Source organism: Diabrotica virgifera, chromosome 9 (genome assembly GCF_917563875.1).
Source record: "Diabrotica virgifera virgifera chromosome 9, PGI_DIABVI_V3a".
In the NCBI taxonomy this organism is placed as follows: Eukaryota; Metazoa; Arthropoda; class Insecta; order Coleoptera; family Chrysomelidae; genus Diabrotica; species Diabrotica virgifera.
In genome coordinates, this window is record NC_065451.1 from 50,560,142 (window position 1) to 50,579,113 (window position 18,972).

The following is an 18,972-nucleotide window of genomic DNA, read 5'->3' on the forward strand; positions in this document are numbered from 1 at the left end:
GAGCGAGCGCGGTGCGTTGCCGTTCCGACCTTGCGCGCCTCGCCCACTTCCCTAGTTTGCCTTTGTGCTCGGGCGCGACCTTGCCAGCTTGTACAGTGCACGCCAGTCGACGCGTAAACATCGCCGAATATTAATGTTTTCGATTGTGTACGTTATTTACTTATTAAAGTAATATGTTTTGTTGAGAAAATGTCGCTAGAAATCGTGAATTTAAAAAGAAAAAGACCCAGTGAACTAGTGTGTCTGTTTTGCGATTCGCCCGGACAGTTAGTCAGTGAACCAAAGCCTGTGAACCACACAAATTATGTCCGTGGAGTGTCACTCTACTTACAAGACATGATTCAATTGGCTAAAGATATCGTGGATGATTTCAGACGCGGAATGCTTTCAGTAAAGCGATCCATGGGAAAGTTTAATTCTGTTGGCTGTGATTTGGCTCTAGAGCAGTCGCAGAATCAGTCTTCGGGCGTAACTGGAGGCCTGATTGGTATAACTCAAAATAAAGAAGCGATGCAACAGTGGATCCTTCAATATCCCTTCAAAAACTCAATTCATTCCACACTACTATCATATCTTGGTGATATTGATTCAAGGGTACCTACTGAGTGGAGTGAATCAAGGATCGCTAGAGATGAAAAAGATATTCAAAATCTTATTTCGATTTTGAATGACTTTAATCCATTTAAATCTAATGGGGAGAACAATGTACTCTACAACATACATACTGGTGCTTTGTCTGATAAAGATACCTCAGAATGTCTTCTTAATATCAAAGAATCGGGAGAACGTCGGATTAAAGATTTTGATAAAGCACGTTTTGAATTAAAACAAAAAAGTGTATTTGATACCATAACAAGAAATCAATTTTTAAACTTCAATTTCCAACCTACCAAAAGCAAGATGACAAGTTCTAATAAACAATATCAAGATACAAAAGATGTTACAGAAGTTCAACAATCAATCACGTTAGCTTCTCAACGTGATTTTGACCTCAAAGAACTTGCATCACACGAAATACTGGATTATCCAAAATATATTTTTCATAAGCATGGTTTTTATAGAAAATCGCAGAAGTAAAGTTTAGCTCTGGAAATTGAAAAAAAATAGCAATTGCACTTCACAGGATATTGTACTAAACCCAAAAATTTATCTTGTAGATGGCAGGGCACTCGTGTATCAAATACAACTAAATAAATTTAGTACATTCGGAGATTTCGCAGCAGCGTTTTTCAAAAAAGTAACGGCATTTTTGTTTCAAACTTCCGTTACGCGAATTGATGTGGTATTTGATCGGTATGATGATATATCGATTAAGTTTATGGAGTCCAAAATTACGAAGCAAAGGACGAAACACAAAACAAGTAATGATTACCAGTCCATTGACAAAAATCCCCGCTGATTGCAAATATTTTTTTACTAGCACTGAAAACAAATTACAATTAGTAAAATTTCTTTGCAAGTACGCTCCCACTTACGCAGAAGTAAGTGAAAATAGTGAGCTATATATTTGCGGTGGGTTTGACGATCCTACAAAATGTTATAAATTGCAAGGAGGTTCTTTCGCTGAAGTTACTAATTTAAAATCTAATCACTTAGAGGCTGATTGCAGAATATTCTGTCATATATTTCAAGGCGTGAAACAAAATACTGAAACAGAAATTATCATCCTCAGTCCTGACACAGACATATTTGTGTTAGGTATTTATTTCTGGCATAAGAAAATGTGTCAATAATGATTGCAAGAATAGTTAAATTAAACATGTGAATATTAAATTATTTTGTGCATTTTTCATTTCTATTAAAAGTTTTTAAATCCTTATTGTAGTTTTACTTTCGCTACATATGAATAGGAAAAACATAGCCTCAAGTAGGTACCTATAAAATTTCATGCCTAAAAGCAATAGTCTTTTTAATCGACTTCAATAAAAGAAGTTTTTATCTCATCGCATGTTTATTTTTTTCATCGCAAATACAAGCCTTTATCTGTATGATTTTTTTATGTTTGTTACGCGATTACTCCATCATTTATGAACCGATTTTTATGATTCATTTTTTGTTATGTAGGTCATATTTAAGAGATCGATCCAAATTTAAAATTAACTTTACTGGTGCTATTGTACAGTCTGTAGAATTTTTTGAAAAACAAATATTATGAAGTATTGGAGCGGGTGGGGTGGGGGGAGGGGGAACCACAGTACAGACTGGCAACATCTGTGAAATCAAAGTCCAGGGTTACAACAACACATTTCAAAAGTCAGAATCCGGTCTGCAATTTTTTCAAACGACACTCCATTGAGAGTCCGGTCTATAACTTAAAATACTGGTTTTTACATAATGCAGATCTTAGTAAAATAAAGAAGAGCGAGGTAGTAACTTTATTTGCTATATTCTTCTCTAGGATATTTATGCTATTCATAGACTTACTAAAAAAAGAGATCAGCTGATTGGGTTAGCCTGTAGAAGGTAAAATGTAAAAAAAATATATAATACGTAATTTTTAACGGGGATTTCAAAAATCATGTAATTTTTTAAAACCTAGTAACTCGAGTTACTATGTTTTGTTAAAGTAGGGCAGAACTGTCACTGGAATGGGTGTCACAGAAATCGTCACGCGCAGGTCGCAAAATGAATAAGTACCAAGTTGGATATGACCGTATTCATATACACCCAATTCGCATACATATTAAGACAAATAAATATATGGAAGAATATATTTTAGAAAATGAGTTAATCTAGATTCCGTGCACTGTAGATATCTACATGTCGCCTTCTATCGATATTTGAATATCAAAATATATGAATTTTTAGCTTTAATTTAATTATTTTCTAGTTTTGCTCTAGTTTATCAATTAGAGTATAACCTAGCAAAACTAGAAAATAATTCAATTAAAGCTAAAAATTCAAATATTTTGATATTCAAATATCGATAGAAAGCGACATGTAGATATCTACAGTGCACGGAATCTAGGCCCTAATGTCATGCTATTATATCGCTAAAAAGTATGGACCATGTATGTAATACTTTTATGTTAATAATAATTTGCGCTGTGTCTAGGTACACGCTAACGTGTACGCAAATAAAAAAGTTAGGTACACGCTTAAACGTCATTAAGTCAGTGACTTCATTATTTAGCATGTACTATGACTGGGCTTTTTGGTACACGCTAATTTGAGCCGCGTGTATGCTGTGGTATTAAGTATCTGTAAGTATCGCGAGTCTCAGAGTGTGGTTAGAATTTGTCTAATCGCGTTTATGTTTACACTTTAATATTGATTTATAAAGAGTTTCCTTATTTTTTACTTGTTTAGTGTTTTTTAATTAACTATGGAGTGTGGACCATTATTTAGTTCTTTTAATGAGTTTAACAACATTCTAAAGCAGTATGAAAAAGATAAAAGACAAAAATGCGTGATTAACGGTAGCAGAAGTAATAAGATAAAATATACGGGGCGATTGATTAGTGTGATAAAACTCAGTAGATCCGCTAGAGTAATAGATAGTAATAAAAGTTAGTAACAAAAATTTTAGCAAACTTTAAGCTTCATATTACAAAATTACTAAAATTAGTTAGAATGTTACAGGGCGTTCGATAATATAGTGACAGACCAAACTTATGTTTTTTAAATGGAACACCCTATATTTTATTTTATGTTCGAAATCTTCTTAACCTTCATATCCATATCACCAAAATATAAAGGTTTATTATGTTATACAGGGTATTTACAAAGTTATAACCAATTTTCTATTAAAATCGTAACAAGTTCAACTCTCGGTATAAATAAAAATCAACACCACAGGAAAAATAAACACCAATTTGGTATAATTAACTTACGTATGTTGTGTAATTTAGAATTAAGTTTTATGTTTATTTGTGTTAGTCTGTATGCAGCTTAAGACCATGAGCTTTAGTGTGTACATAGTGTGTACTGTAGCGGGCTTAAGCTGACAGCTAACAGACACAAGGATGGCCGCTTGTTAGAGCCTTGTGTAGATCTAGATCTTATAAAATAAAATAAAGTTATTAAAAGTATGTACTTATTTGTATATCCACCATCATTAAAGTAAAACATGGTATCAGGTGTGTTTTAACCTACTTGTAAGTGGAGATTCGTAGCAGAAAGTGTGTAAATACGAGAAATACCAAGGGGCGTTTATCCACTCTAGTTTTTGGAAAACCTCCAGGAAATTTGATAAAATGGAGTGCAGGGCACCAGAAGCATTTGATGTAAGCGATCCAACCAAATGGCCACGATGGAAACAAAGATTTGAAATATATCTCCTAGCAGCCGGAAAGGATTCAGCACTAGAAAAAATTAAAATTGCATTACTGTTAAACATTTTGGGGGAAACATGTTTAGATGTATATAATACTTTTCCCAAAGACAAGAAAGACAATCTGGAGGATGTACTCAATAGTTTTGACGAGTATTTTCTCCCAAAAAGAAATGTGACAATGGAAACATTCAAATTTAATAATATTACACAAAAGGAAGACCAAACTGTGGATGCATTTGTTACAGAGCTTAAAAATCAAGCTGATAATTGTAATTTTGTTTGCCAGAGTGATGAATGCAAAACATCTTATAGTGAACGCATGATAAAAGATCGAGTGGTTCTAGGTGTACATGATAAACAAGTACAACAAAAGTTGTTACGAGAGCCTAATATGACATTACAACAAATACAGGATTATTGTAAGTCGATAGAGGTGACAAAACAACATATAAAATTATTAGCAGATGATGATTCTACAGATGTTAATGTCGTAAGAAAAATCAAATGCCGAAGGTGTGATATGGAACATCCTCTCCGACAATGTCCAGCCTTTAATAAATCTTGTTCAGTGTGCCAAAGAAGAGGACATTTTGCAAAGATGTGTTTTTGGAAAGATAAAAACATGTCACAAAATCAAGCCAAAAAAGTTGAGGTTGTAAATGAAACAGCAGCAGGTGCACAAACGAGTAAAGTGGAAACTGTAAGTACTGAATATCACCTTTCTCTTGAGGATCATGTTTTTATTTGGGAAAGCAAACAATATAATAAAATATCAAGTTGGTATGAAAGCCTTAGAATTATTGATAAGGATATTGTATTTAAGCTTGACTCGGGGGCTGAGTCAAGCATTTTGCCATTAAAATATTTTAAATTGGTGGGGCTAGATCAAAAAGATATAACCCCATCATCAATAACCATTGTCTCATATGGAAATTTTAAATCCAAGCCTTTAGGTTGTGCTACTTTAAAATGTTATTATAAAAATCAAGTTAAAAATGTTCAGTTTCTTATTGTAGATCTAAATACAGAACCTCTTCTAGGATTATCAGATTGTATTGAATTTAACATGATTTCACTTATAAATACAGTGCAAAATAAGTTGTTTAATCCAAATGTTACTTTGCCAAAAAATATTAATGAATTACATAAAACATTTCCAGAAGGTTGTATTCCAGGCATGGTTGACATTAAATTAAAACCTGATGCAAAGCCAGTTATTCAGGCACAAAGGAGGGTACCATTAGCATTACATAATCAATTAAAAGTTGCACTAGATGATCTGGAACAAAAAAATATTATATCAAAAGTAGAATATCCTACTGATTGGGTTAATTCTTTGATGATAGTAGAAAAACCTAATGGTAAACTACGACTGTGCTTGGATCCTAAACCTTTAAATCTTTACATTTGTAGGGAAATCTATAGTATTCCAAAATGTGATCAGCTTCTTAGCCAGCTAGATGGTAAAACAGTCTTCTCAGTAATTGATATGAAAGATGGATTTTGGCAGCTACAATTAAGTGAAAAAAGTTCCGATTTATGCACCTTCAATACACCATTTGGCAGGTACAAGTTTAATAGGGTTCCGTTTGGACTTAGCAGTATTCCTGAAATTTTTCAAAAAAAGAATGTGGAGGTTTTTGGGGATATTCCTAATGTTTACATATATTTTGATGACTTGATTTGTTGTGGTATTGATGAAAAGGAGCATGATGAAGCCTTTAAAAGAATTTTAGAAAGGGCCTTAAAATAGAATATTAAATTTAATTTAGAAAAATTGCAATACAAATTAAGTGAGGTAAATTTTTTGGGAACAAACATATCAAGAAATGGCATAAAACCTTCTCAAAAAAATATTGAAGCAGTCATGGCTATTGAAAGGCCATTAAACAAAAAAGATTTGCTTAGAATACTGGGACTGTTTAAATTTTTTTCAAAATGTTTGCCAAATTTATCTCAATTAACTGCGGGAATGGGAAATTTGACACGAAATGATGTAAAATTTCAGTGGAATGACTCTCACCAAAATGAGTTGGATACACTTAAGGCACTTATAACTAATAAACCGATCTTAAAACCTTTTGATGACAATAAACCTATATTAATTCAAACAGATTCATCTAGTAAAGGTATTGGTAGTGTGTTATTGCAAGATATGCATCCTGTAAGTTTTGCTTCTCGTTCAATGAATAGTGCTGAAATTTGATACGCTCAAATTGAGAAAGAGCTTTTGGGCATAGTATTTGCTTGTGAGAAATTTCATTTTTGGATATATGGGCGTGAAATACTTGTTCAGACAGACCATAAGCCATTAATTCCTATTTTTAAAAAGAATCTTGATGATGTGTCTGCTCGTTTGCAAAGAATGTTGTTAAAATTGTTAAAATATAACATTAAAGTTGAATATTTGCCACGGTCAAAAATGTATGTTGCAGATACTTTAAGCAGATCTTTTATTAAAACCGAAACTCCAATTGACAAAGAATTAGAATATACTGTTCATGCTCTTTCTCTGTCAGTACCAATGACAAAAGAAAAAAAGAATAGTTTTCAAAAGGCCATAGAAAACGATCCAGTTTTGACTCAAGTGAAAGAGTTCTGTTTATCAAACTGGCCCAAAAATCCTCATAGGCTTGAACCTGATCTAAAATATTACTATAACCTTAAAGAACACATTCATTTGTCAGATAATTTGCTTTTCTTTGATAAAAAAATTATTATTCCTACTCAACTGAGAAAAGAAATGCTTCATCTAGTACATGCTGCACATTTTGGTATACAAAAATCAAAACTAAGAGCTAGGGAAATAATGTACTGGCCAAAAATGTCAAAAGACATTGAATTTTATATTGAAAACTGTGAACCATGTCAGTTAAACAAACCTTTAAACCAAAAAGAAACTTTGATTAATCACAAGCAACCTGAAAGGCCATGGCAATTTTTGTTCTCAGATTTTTTAGAATGTAAGCCAAAAAGTTACCTTTTAATTGTTGATCTGTACTCTCACTGGATAGAGTTATTTCCTGTGAATGATAAAACTGCAAATACAGTTATACGGTGTTGCAAGGAAACTTTTTCAAAATTTGGTATCCCAGATATATTTTTTGCAGATAATGTTCCATTTAATAGTTTTTGTATGAAACAATTTGCTCGGGAATGGAATTTTGAATTAGAGTTCTCAAGTCCTGATCTCCACCAATCAAACGGTTTTGCAGAAAAATATGTTCACATATGTAAAAATATGCTAAAAAAAATTAGTAACTTAAATGAGCTGCAAAACTGTTTGATGGAATACAGAAATACTCCTTTTACAGGTATAGGTTTTGCTCCCTCTCAATTATTGTTGAACCGTATTGTCAAAACAAAACTGCCGATTTCTTCTGAAAATTTAAAATCTAATATTGTTGATCCACAAGTAGTTTCACAAAAATTAAAAGCAAATTCACAAAAAATGAAAGATTACTATGATAAAACAGCTAAAAACTTACCTATTCTTCAGAAAGGCGATAATGTACTATTTCGGAAGAATAATTCATGGCAAAAAGGTAAAGTAGTGGATAGGTATAATGAAAGGTCATATTTGCTAGTTGATACAAAAGGCCAACAATTCAGAAGAAATCGAAAGTTATTAAATAAAACCAACCTGCCAGTTACAGTTTCTGAGTTTTATTTTTCAAATTTACTATATGATGATAGTCCTAGTTCCATCTCAGGTAACAGACATCAAGTAACTGAAAATAACGTAGAGTTCATATTTGAAAGTGACTCAGAAACTGATAGAAATAGTGAAATAAGTGAATACCCTTCTGATAGTGATAAAAATTCCCCTCTTATAAAAAAGAAACCACGTGAATGTAAAAAACCAAATTATCTTAAGGACTATTTCTTATATTAATGTTTTTGTTAAAAAAAATAAAAAAAAAGCGTGTTGTGTAATTTATAATTAAGTTTTATGTTTATTTGTGTTAGTCTGTATGCAGCTTAAGACCATGAGCTTTAGTGTGTAGCGGGCTTAAGCTGACAGCTGACAGACACAATGATGGCCGCTTGTTAGAGCCTTGTGTAGATCTTATAAAATAAAATAAAGTTATTAAAAGTATGTACTTATTTGTATATCCACCATCATTAAAGTAAAACAATGTATAAAAATTATTTTAGCAGTATTTTTTATATATCATGTTAACTAATATTTATTTTGCTAACCTGAATATATAGGTACTTTTATATACATATATACATATTGTTTTATTACAATTAAGTTTAAAACATCTGAATAGTTTTGCTTCCCTTCCACTTCCCTTAATAAAAATATTTTCTATCAAACAAACACTAAACATATCAAATCAAAATAGCGTGTACAAAAATATAAAGTCATTGGGCACGCTAAATAATGACGTCACTGGCTTGATGAATTTTAATTCGCGTGTACCATAGCCACCTTTACTTAACAAGCCATGAAGAGAAAAAGGCAACGTCGCAATTGATGACGTGCGTAGTCCGACTTTCGGACTACCGCTTTTGAAAACACAATTTTAAAGTAGAAATTCTGGTAAAATTTATAGTATTTTTTGAGTCGAACAAGAAAATATTATTAATTAGAAGTTTGTACAAAATAAAATTAAAAGTACTTCCTTGTAAGTAACGTTTATTATACAAAAAAAAAACCAATAACAAGAATATACATGGGATTAATTTTTTTCGAATCCTAAGAAAACTAATGAGTATTTTTCAAAAATTTAAACGCAGAATGAAAGATTACGTTAGGACCGAGGGCCGAAAGTCCCTGAAAACTTCTATGTTTATTTTAATAAGTTACAGGGGCGAAAAATTAAGAAAATTTAGTGTGATTTTTAGTTTCAAATATGTCATTCAAAAACAACTTTTTATTCATTCTAAGGGACTTTCGGCCCTCGGTAATAAAGTAATCTTTCATTCAGCGTTTAAATTTTTCAAAAAGACTTATTAGTTTTCTCAGGATTCGAACAAAATGATATTGCATTTAAAATACACTGAAAATTTTGACAGGCGTCAAAATTTTGCATTTTGTTCCTTTCCCTTTAAAGTTTTTCGCACTTATTTAGAAACACCCTGAATTGATAAAGAACAAAAATCTAGTTGTTAAAGTAGCTAACTTTTTTTATTATCCAACATAAGCGAATTAATCAAAACAAAACAGAATGTTATTAAGAAAACCAGAGTCTATAGTTGGGTTTTAATATATTATTATTATTATACAAAAAAAACCAATAACAAGAATATGTGTAAAATACTTTATTTTAAATAAATAATATCTTATTTTAAATTATATACAAATATCGCTAGAAAAAACTATAACAACAATTTCTCACATGGTTTGATGTGAAGTGTTGGGGTTTAGAGTCGATAACTTTCTTTTTTTGTTATTCCCCTTAGCATTACTTTTCTTTTTATACTTTTTTGAAAATTCATCACTTTGATGGATGCTATTTTTGTTTTTTGTATAATTATTTAAAACAATATTACACATAATTTTTATAATAGCAGAATAAACTTTGAAGGCATTTTCCCCACATTCACACTCAAATTCAAAATTTAAATGAAAGCCTTCATGTTGTAAACTTTTCATTACCAAACATGAACAGCTTCAGGTGACAATTGTGCTGCAAAAATAATTTTTCAAGATTGGGACTAGTTATAGTCCCAATTTCAGGCTATAACATATTAAAAAAATCACTTGAATCGGCCAACAGGTTTAGTAAATATAAGACATCAAAAATGACAAAAATTTTAAGTGGACGCATTTCTATATGCACGTAAGTTTATATAAAAATATATTATACTATAAAATATATTATATAAAAATATATTATATTGAACTAAAAACATCTTAATACATACCTTTTAATATTCTTTATAATTTGGAGTACGAAATATTGTAAAATGTTTGAGTTTTTCTGTAAATACAGTGAATATTATTTAAAAACATTTAAAAATAAATGAGAACTGTCAGAATTAACCGGTCTACGCTTAGATGTTGCCAAGTTTCAACTTCATGGCTTGTAAAGTAAAGGTGGCTATGCGTGTACCTAACTTTTTTATTTGCGTACACGTTAGCGTGTACCTAGACACAGCGAATAATTTGATGGATAATAATTTTGTATTATAAATGGGAAGAAAAAGAGAAGAAGACTTGAGCTACCTACCTAACCTATTACAATGATTTGATTATGCTGTATATAAAGTAGTTTTTGAAGAAAGAAGTATATTTCGAAAGCCACAACTTCTACCAGACCAGCAGATCATAGATAAAACCATAGATTTATAATACTCTAGATTGCGCCTTACGATCTTAAAATGGGTGACGGTTGCGACAGAGATAAATGAGCCTATTTGGTAGACTACAGTCAAATGCACTTAGCCTACGTTTGTTACCGACCAATCACAGCAAACGTAAGCTAGTGACACAGAACACAAAAATCACAAAGTAGTGAAATATCAAGAAATACCTAAAGTAGTGACAGTAGTGTCATGTTAATGAATTTTGTGAGGTTATGACTTTTGTGTTTGGCGGTTTTTTAAGATCAAATTTTCTTTGGGCTGGCGGTTACTTTCCAACTTAACACCAATTATACATACATACACATACAAAATTTCAATTTTAGCTTTTTTCATTTCTATTTTTGTTTTTAATTTGTTCAATCGTTTTAAAAATCTGTTCGTTAGAACACTTAATTTAATTACCCAAGACTTTTTAGCAATTATGGATTCTACCTACCCATCTACTTCAACAAGTTCTCTTCCAGGAGCCTGCCATCTTTGCAGCAAAATATTTAAAAATGTGGAATTACGAAATCGTCATATCAAAAGAATACACAAAACAGATGTTCCGCCCAGGGCTAACAACAAAATGAATCAAAATCACATCATTTGTCCGTTATGTGATCAAGAAACTAATTTTGAAAGTCATGAGAAATTACGAAAACATCTCCAGGACTGCCACCAGCTGAGTATTGAACTAATAACTTTTGAATTTTCTAGCAAACAAGAATATGATACATGGAAAGATATGCAGAAAATTGAGACAAGTTATGCATGTAGTAGAACAATCCGTGGAAAGGAACATAAGATAATGTACTATGATTGCAATAGAAGTGACATACATGGTAAGAGCAATACTTTGTTACTTGCAATAATTAAAACTTATAGGTACAGTAGAGCGTCGGTTATCCGAACTAATTGGGGGACATAGGTGTTCGGAAAACCGATACATATTTATAGTCATACATATTTATCCACAAGTGAATAAAAGCCATATTTATATGCCTACATATTTATTTATTGATAATGACAACTAGCAACTAAACAAAAAAGTGCAGTCTTTGCAACAACATAATTATTTTTGGATACAATAGTGAAGAAAATTGAAGATATTTTAAGCGTCAATTACTAACACTTGCTCGGTATTTGAGTGCGGGATGTGGGAGTCGATAGTTCGAATAAGCGGTCGTTTGGTTGATCGACGTTCGGATAATCGACGCTCTACTGTACTTTGTTACTTGCAATAATTAAAACTTATACTGATCTATCTTTAGGATATAAGCCCAACTATAAAATTAGGACAGAGAAATCTGGTGGATCAATTAGAATAAAAGGAGTGTGCCCTTCCAGACTGGCTTGCAAACTGAGAGACCAAGGACAAGTTTCTGTCAGTTATTGGAAAACACATGTTGGACATAAAGAAGAATTAAGAACAATGCATCTGTCAAAAGCAGAAGAAAAAACGGTTGTAGAAAAATTAATGGCTGGGGTGCCACCCACTAGAATTTTAAAAGATTCAAGAAAATTGGAAGTACCACAATTAGATAGACTTGCTGTAATAACAAGTCAGGATCTCAGAAATTTGACCAGAAAGTATAATATACACAAGAAACGAGATCAAAATGATATGATAGCAGCAGCCCTAAAGGTTCAGGAATGGAATGCTAACAACAAGAATTATGCTTTCTTATTCAAGAAGGAAGGTAAACACCATTTTTTTTCTGTTTTGTAGCTACCAACATTATAAATAATTGTACTCCAATTTGACTTGTGTGAATTGTTATCCTTGCATGGCTCATATAACACACCTTGCTCTTAAGTAGAATTAACAACATTTATGCCTTGATACAAAATAGCAATAAACATTTTTAAAATAATATAATGTGCTAAGTTTTAGTTATTAACTTTTTACATTAAATCTAATTTTGTTATGGACATAGTGGTGGTATATGGGGTAAATTTAGTGGTTGAATTGTTACCTTTGCCTCCCTCAAGTAATAAATCTCCCACTTGTCAGAAATCAATAACTTTCACCCCTTAAATAACTAAAGTCCATTCATTTTACAAATTCCCAACTGTAAACAAACGCACATGGAAGCTAAACAGGGTTGTCCTGACGTATTTCTTAAAAACCAACATGCTACCTACAATTTGAATTTGCAGACTGACCAGTTTGGACCTGTAAAATGAGAATCCGCCTCTTTTAGGGCAATAAATTACATTTAACAGCCTCTTGACGAATGAGAGGACGAATAGTAACTTTGTTTATAGTTAGGAATTTGATATTTGAATGTGGTTTAGTTTTAAATTTTACCCATATATTTTTGTATTTTGGTGGTTAGCATGTTAGATCACGTAAGCACTGATGATGATCAGTCATCCGATTGAAAACTAGTTCTGTGATGTAGCCCTTTTTTTGGGATTTTAACAAATGTACCTTTTATAAAGGATTTTAGTCATTTTTAGTTTTAAATTGTCCTTTTATTACCATCATTGCTACTTTTTGGGTCTTGGCCTATTTAAGAGTACATACTTCTTTTTTTATCTGTTCCCAATATCTAATCTTTGGTCCTTTAGTTGTGTTTAACTGGCATTTATTCCTTTATTTTCATCTTTTTCTGTCCTTTCCACATGCCCCTTCTACCTCGAGTCATCCTTTATATTATCTGTTGTTCAATGTTCTTTTGTATTCTTTTTTTTTGTTTTATCTTCAAGCCCTCTATATGCTACCTTTCATATTTGGACCCTATTTCTTTGTTGGTATTTATATTCTGGCTCTTATTATACTTTCTACCATATGCTAATCTGAACATTTTTTGCCCCTCTTTGAATTAATAATCACATGATCTATCATATTGTGGTTCAGTAGGTACTGTAACTAGGTAACTCCAAATTTTTGGGGTTTTTATCAAAGTTATCTACTTTAAAAAATATCTTTCTGGTGCTATTTAATTTCTACAATAAAATAATTATTTCTGAAGTAAAATAGTGAATTTAATAGGAAATTTATATTGTTATATTTGCAATGCTATAAGTAATAAGTAGATAACAATGAACTGTAAGCAAGCTTAAAAGATAGAAGTAATATTACCTATTTAAATATTCAATAAAATTTCAGTCTCTTACCATTTATCTTGAATTATCTGTTAAATATAATATGCCGGGATGCTTTTAATTTTGTTGAAGACTACGATTAGGCCTGGATCCCACGTACCAAAAACAAAGTTTATTAATAGCAAGCTGAAAATTTGTTAATAGCTTAACAGCGTCTAGTCACACAAACTTTGAGGTACAGGAATACTGGAATAGGGGGAAGTTTTAATTGTGGAACAAGTTACAGGTTTCAAACCTCCCATGTATTTTGTTGGACAGAACTTGATTTGTTACCCTTTCATTAAACTTTCATGCAAAAATCAGACAGCTATTTTTTTGCAACCTGCTAGTTTTCATTATCATAAAATTGTCAGGATAACATGTTTCACAATTAAAATCACGTCCCACAATTAAAACTTCCCCTGTTCCCATACATCAAGGTTTGTTCGACTAGACACTGTTAAGCTATTAAGAGGAAACAGTAGCGATCAACAGGTAGCAAAAACACGTTCCAAGATTGGGGCTGTAATTTTGAATATTTTTCGAGATATTTGGCACACGTATTCGTAATATAATAAAGAATGGCGGTACAGAGCCAATTTGAAAAATATATTAAAATGTGGAAATTACTCTGTAATTAAATACAATATTAAAAAACGAGCCTGTACCGTCATTAAAAAGAACAAAAAAATACACTTTCTTCAAATAAACTTTTTAATCCGATGCCTAGATTTTGTGTCATTTTGGAACTACTAAAATTTTTTATTCCATTAGTACTTCCAAAATGACACAAAATCTAGGCATCGGATAAAAAAGTTTATTTGAAGAAAGTGTATTTTTTTGTTCCTCTTAATGGCGGTACAGGCTCGTTTTTTTAATATTGTATTTAATTACAGAGTAATTTCCACATATTAATATATTTTTTAAATTGGGCTCTGTACCGCCATTCTTTATTATATTACGAATACGTGTGCTAAATATCTCGAAAAAATATTTAAAATTACAGCCGCAATCCTGGAACACGTTTTTGCTACCAGTTGATCGCTACTGTTTCCTCTTAACAAATTTTCATCTTGCTATTAATCAACTTTTTTTGTACACGGGATACAAGCTTATCAATTTTGAATGAACTAAAAATTTGGTGGTTTATTTTTATTAGGAGAAGATCATGATATATTGAGAAAAGAAGATTTTGCGGTAGGGTTCATGAATGCGGTGATGGAAGAGAAACTACTAGAATTCCCGAACATAATTTGTGTCGATGGGACACATGGGACAAATAAAAAAGGACTGGATTTGACGATTTTGCTGGTGAAAGACGATAGAAATGCTGGATTCCCTGTTGCGTTCCTTCTGTCAAATAGATTGGACCAACGAATTCAAGAAGTTTTTTTAGGTATGTATTATACAGTGTGTCTGTGTAACTTGGAATCATAAGGGAAACTTTTTTAATATCAATTTTACGAAAAAAAGTTATTCTTCATAAAGTGCTCTGCATAGTCTAAAACCTAAGATGCAACCATCAGATATCAAATTTTATCAATAATATACAAGGATGTTCAAAAATATGGGTTTTGCTCATGAGTAAAGTATTATTAATTTTTTACAATATCGAAAAGTGTTATTAAGAAAAGTTGTTTGTAATTAAAATTTATGTTATAATATGCATTTACACTCTTCTAATTGAAAAAAAAAATTGAAAATTTTCCTCAAATTACGGATACGCAACATTAATTTTTATTTAGAATAACTCCGATATTGTTAATTTTGCGACAAAAAGTTATTCTTTATAAAAATGTCTGAATAGTCAAAAACTAAGATGCAATCATAAGATATAATTTTTTTTCAATTTTATAAGAGGTATGTCAAAAAATATAAATTTCGCTCAAGAGTAAAATACCTTTATAGTTCACAATATTTCCACTAAAAGGATGTAATTGCATATTAAATCATAGTTTTTAATTCTAAAAAACTTTTTATAATAACAAATTTCAATATTGTGAAAAATAAAGATACTTTACTCTTCAGCGAAATTCATATTTTTTGACATACCTCGTATAAAATTGACAAAATTTAATATGTTATAATTGTATCTTGGTTGCTAAATATAATGCGAACTATAAGAAATAACTTTTTTTTTCGCAAAATTAATAATAACGGAGCTGTCATAAATAAAAATGATGTTGGTTGTCCGTGATTTGAGCAAAATTTTCAAAAAATTTTTTTTCAATTAGAAGAATGTAAATGCAGATTATAACATAATTTTTAATTACAAACAACTTTCCTCAAGTACAATTTTCGATATTGTGAAATATAAAGGCACTTTACTCTTGAGCGAAATTCATATTTTTTGACATACTTTGTACACTGTTGATAAAATTTTATATCTGATGATTGCGTCTTTAGGTTTAAGACTGTGCAGAGCACTTTCTAGAGAATTACTTATATTCGTAAAATTGATGTTAAAAAAGTTTCCCATATGGTTCCAAGTTACGCAGACACACTGTATAAGTAGTGACAATTTAGGACTGCTAACTAACGATTATTTTTAAAACCTTTAGATGCCCTCAAGAATAAGATACAGACAGAAGTTAATGCGGAATATTTCATGAGTGATGATGATCCTAAATATTATAATGCATGGAAGAAGATAATGAGACAAGAACCAAGGAGACTATTATGTACGTGGCATGTGGTGAAGAACTGGAACATTAGAGGAAAGAAAAAATTACAGGATCCAACTTTGAAGGCGCAAATGAAAAATGAACTCAGGCAGATTATTCGAGAACCAGATGAAGATAAATTTAAAGAACTATGTGACAAATATGTATCCAAACTAGAAGAGGCAAATGAGATAGAATTTGTCGATTATCTGAAAAGGTAAATAATTATATGAAATCATACATTTTAAGACACCCTTAAGTATTTTTTTTTTCTAGACAATACTTGGCTGAACACAGAAAAAAATTGTGGCCCTATTGTTACAGAAGAAATGCCGGGATTAATACCAACATGGCAATTGAATCACTCAACAATCTACTAAAGACGAATTACCTCAAGAGAAATGCAGCAGTGGGGATTGAGAAGCTACTGGATACAATGGATGAGCTAGTTGAAGAAAAAATGTGGACGAGGATAGTTGATATAATACGACCAAGCGCAAATAATTATCAAGACAGGCTTTCAATAAGAGCACACAAACGGGCAGCATCGATGAAAGGCAAACTAGAAGAACTGGTTAAGGAGACTGCATATGGCCATTATGAGGTAAAATCCTTTAAAGGTATGAATATATTACGTTATGTAAATTTTAGACAAGTGTGTGAGAGTGAGTGTAAGACATTGTTTTGTAGAGTGTGTAAGATTTGTATTCACCGTTATTGGTGTAGTTGTGATGACTATATGGTGAGGAATACCTTGTGTCAGCATGTGCACTTGGTAAGAATGTATGAGGAGCGTTTGGGTAGTAACTCTGTTGTAGATGATGCTGCAAGGTGTTTAGGAGAAATGTCAACTATCAAATCAAGGCATGAGGAGGAAATTAATGAATTTGTCAGAGGGAAGCTAGAACAGACAAATGTGACCCAGGAAAAAACCAAAAGAAGTCTTCAACAGGAATATCTCATTAATGTGTTGAACGGATTAGATGACCAAGGTTTTACCGAATTTATAAGGAGGACTCAAGGAATTCTGGAAGAAGTTAATAATAAGGCAAAGAACATTACGAAGAAGCGAAAAATGGAGACTCAGGAGTATTTTCCTTCAAAAAAAAAGAACTGATTAAACATTTTTTATTAACAATTTTTGTAGCTCACATGCATTCTTGATTTGTACCTGTATTGATTTTTTATTTACAAGATCATTAGTTAATTTAACATTACAGATTTTACTTGAATAGTAATAAATACAGTGAAATTTTATAAGATTATAGATTATGTTACTTAAGTTAGGTCTGAATTTTAAAGCTATGTTAAGTAAGATGTAATTTGATAACTTTTATATGAGTTGTATTTTTAAATTGGGATCTACTGGGCCGTAGGCGAGGTTTAGAGGGGTTTTACCTTCGCCATTGCACCAATAACGGCGCCCCCTCTCCCAATTTTTAATAAAGAAATTTTAAACAGCCATTTTAGTGTTTTTTTGATTTGCAATAGTTATTTCAAGTAAACATTAATTTACTTAATTTTGTTCAGAAATAAATCTCGAAATTCGATTACGTTTATCCAAATGCGATGTCTGGTCGACTATTCTCTATGCAGTTGAGACATGGACCCTTGAAACATCAACCGTAAATAAGTTGGAAGCCTTTGAAATGTGGATCTACCGGAGAATTCTCAAAATTTCGTGGACATCGCATACCTCAAACGAAGAAGTGCTGCATAGAATATGCGAGGCAAGAGAACTTTTCAACACGGTGAAAGTTAGAAAAACATCATACCTAGGCCACATACTGAGAAAATAAGTACCAATATGCCCAACTTATAGTGAAAGGGAAGGAGAGGACTAGGATGGAAAAGACTATCGTGGCTCAGAAATATCCGACAATGGACAGGACTAAATTTTGAACAGCTGAAGACAGAAGAGTTTGCAATTGTAGTAGGCAACCTCCATTGAGGAGACGGCACTTTAAGAAGAAAAAGTGGAAGACATGGGAGGATAGCAACAAGAGTTAGAACAAATGCAGGAGAAACTGACAATTTTTTGTGAAAGTGAGGGTTCATCAGGGTTTCGTGTTAAGCTCGTATTTATTCTCATTGGTGCAGGTGCTGGATCAGATAACAGCTGAACTTCAAGGGGAGGTGCTTGGTATTGAATGTACGCAGATGATAGTAGAAAAGTGGAAGAAAGACTCAAGCAGTGGAGACAAGTACCTGAAGAAAAATGATAACATTAAATAGGACAAAACCAGAATATTCTTTTAAAGATGGTATTCCAAATATGGATCGAGTAGTCGGCTTCGATAGAAAAGAACTCAAAAGATTTTTTTAGACTCCACGTGAGAAAGCAAAGAGAGTGATTATGACTAATGTTCCAAAAATAATAAGTAATAACAAAAACAAACATTTCCTAATGCAAAAGCTAAAACAAAAATACCTGGATATCTAATAGAAACTACAACAAGGAACAATAATTACATTTATAATAAAACTAATAGTCAACTTCAGGGGAACGGCGCAAAATGTCTCCTGTCAAAATTTTAAATGTATTTTTTTTTCGAATCCTGAGAAAACTGTCAAGTATTTTTGAAAAATTTAAACGCAGAACGAAAGATTACGTTATTACCGAGGGACAAAAGTCCTTTAGAA

General features: G+C 31.7%; 2 protein-coding genes and 1 long non-coding RNA gene across 3 annotated transcripts in view; 1 reads left to right on the plus strand and 2 right to left on the minus strand.

Annotated features, from left to right (window-relative positions):
- Positions 1-18,972, minus strand: part of LOC114332464 (zinc finger protein 845-like) — a 191,744-nt gene that overhangs the window by 35,184 nt on the left and 137,588 nt on the right. The gene's annotated exons all lie outside the window — the stretch shown is intronic.
- On the minus strand, positions 2,974-8,658 carry LOC126892590 (uncharacterized). Its single transcript, XR_007700919.1, has 3 exons — positions 8,480-8,658; positions 7,257-7,520; positions 2,974-5,555 (listed from the first exon to the last, which is right to left on the minus strand). It is a non-coding gene; the product is annotated as an uncharacterized LOC126892590 (long non-coding RNA).
- Positions 10,777-17,793, plus strand: LOC126892587 (uncharacterized). The gene is made up of 5 exons (XM_050662152.1): positions 10,777-11,418; positions 11,848-12,276; positions 14,826-15,062; positions 16,228-16,546; positions 16,606-17,793. The coding sequence occupies exons 1-5, from the start codon at positions 11,016-11,018 to the stop codon at positions 17,444-17,446; spliced, it is 2,229 nt and encodes a 742-aa protein (XP_050518109.1). The 5' UTR covers positions 10,777-11,015; the 3' UTR covers positions 17,447-17,793.

Coding starts and splice junctions, on each gene's coding strand:
- LOC126892587 (XM_050662152.1), top strand. CDS start 11,016: ATGGATTCTACCTACCCATCTACTTCAACAAGTTCTCTTCCAGGAGCC. Junction 11,419..11,847: donor CAATAGAAGTGACATACATG/GTAAGAGCAATA, acceptor ATCTATCTTTAG/GATATAAGCCCAACTATAAA. Junction 15,063..16,227: donor AATTCAAGAAGTTTTTTTAG/GTATGTATTATA, acceptor TAAAACCTTTAG/ATGCCCTCAAGAATAAGATA.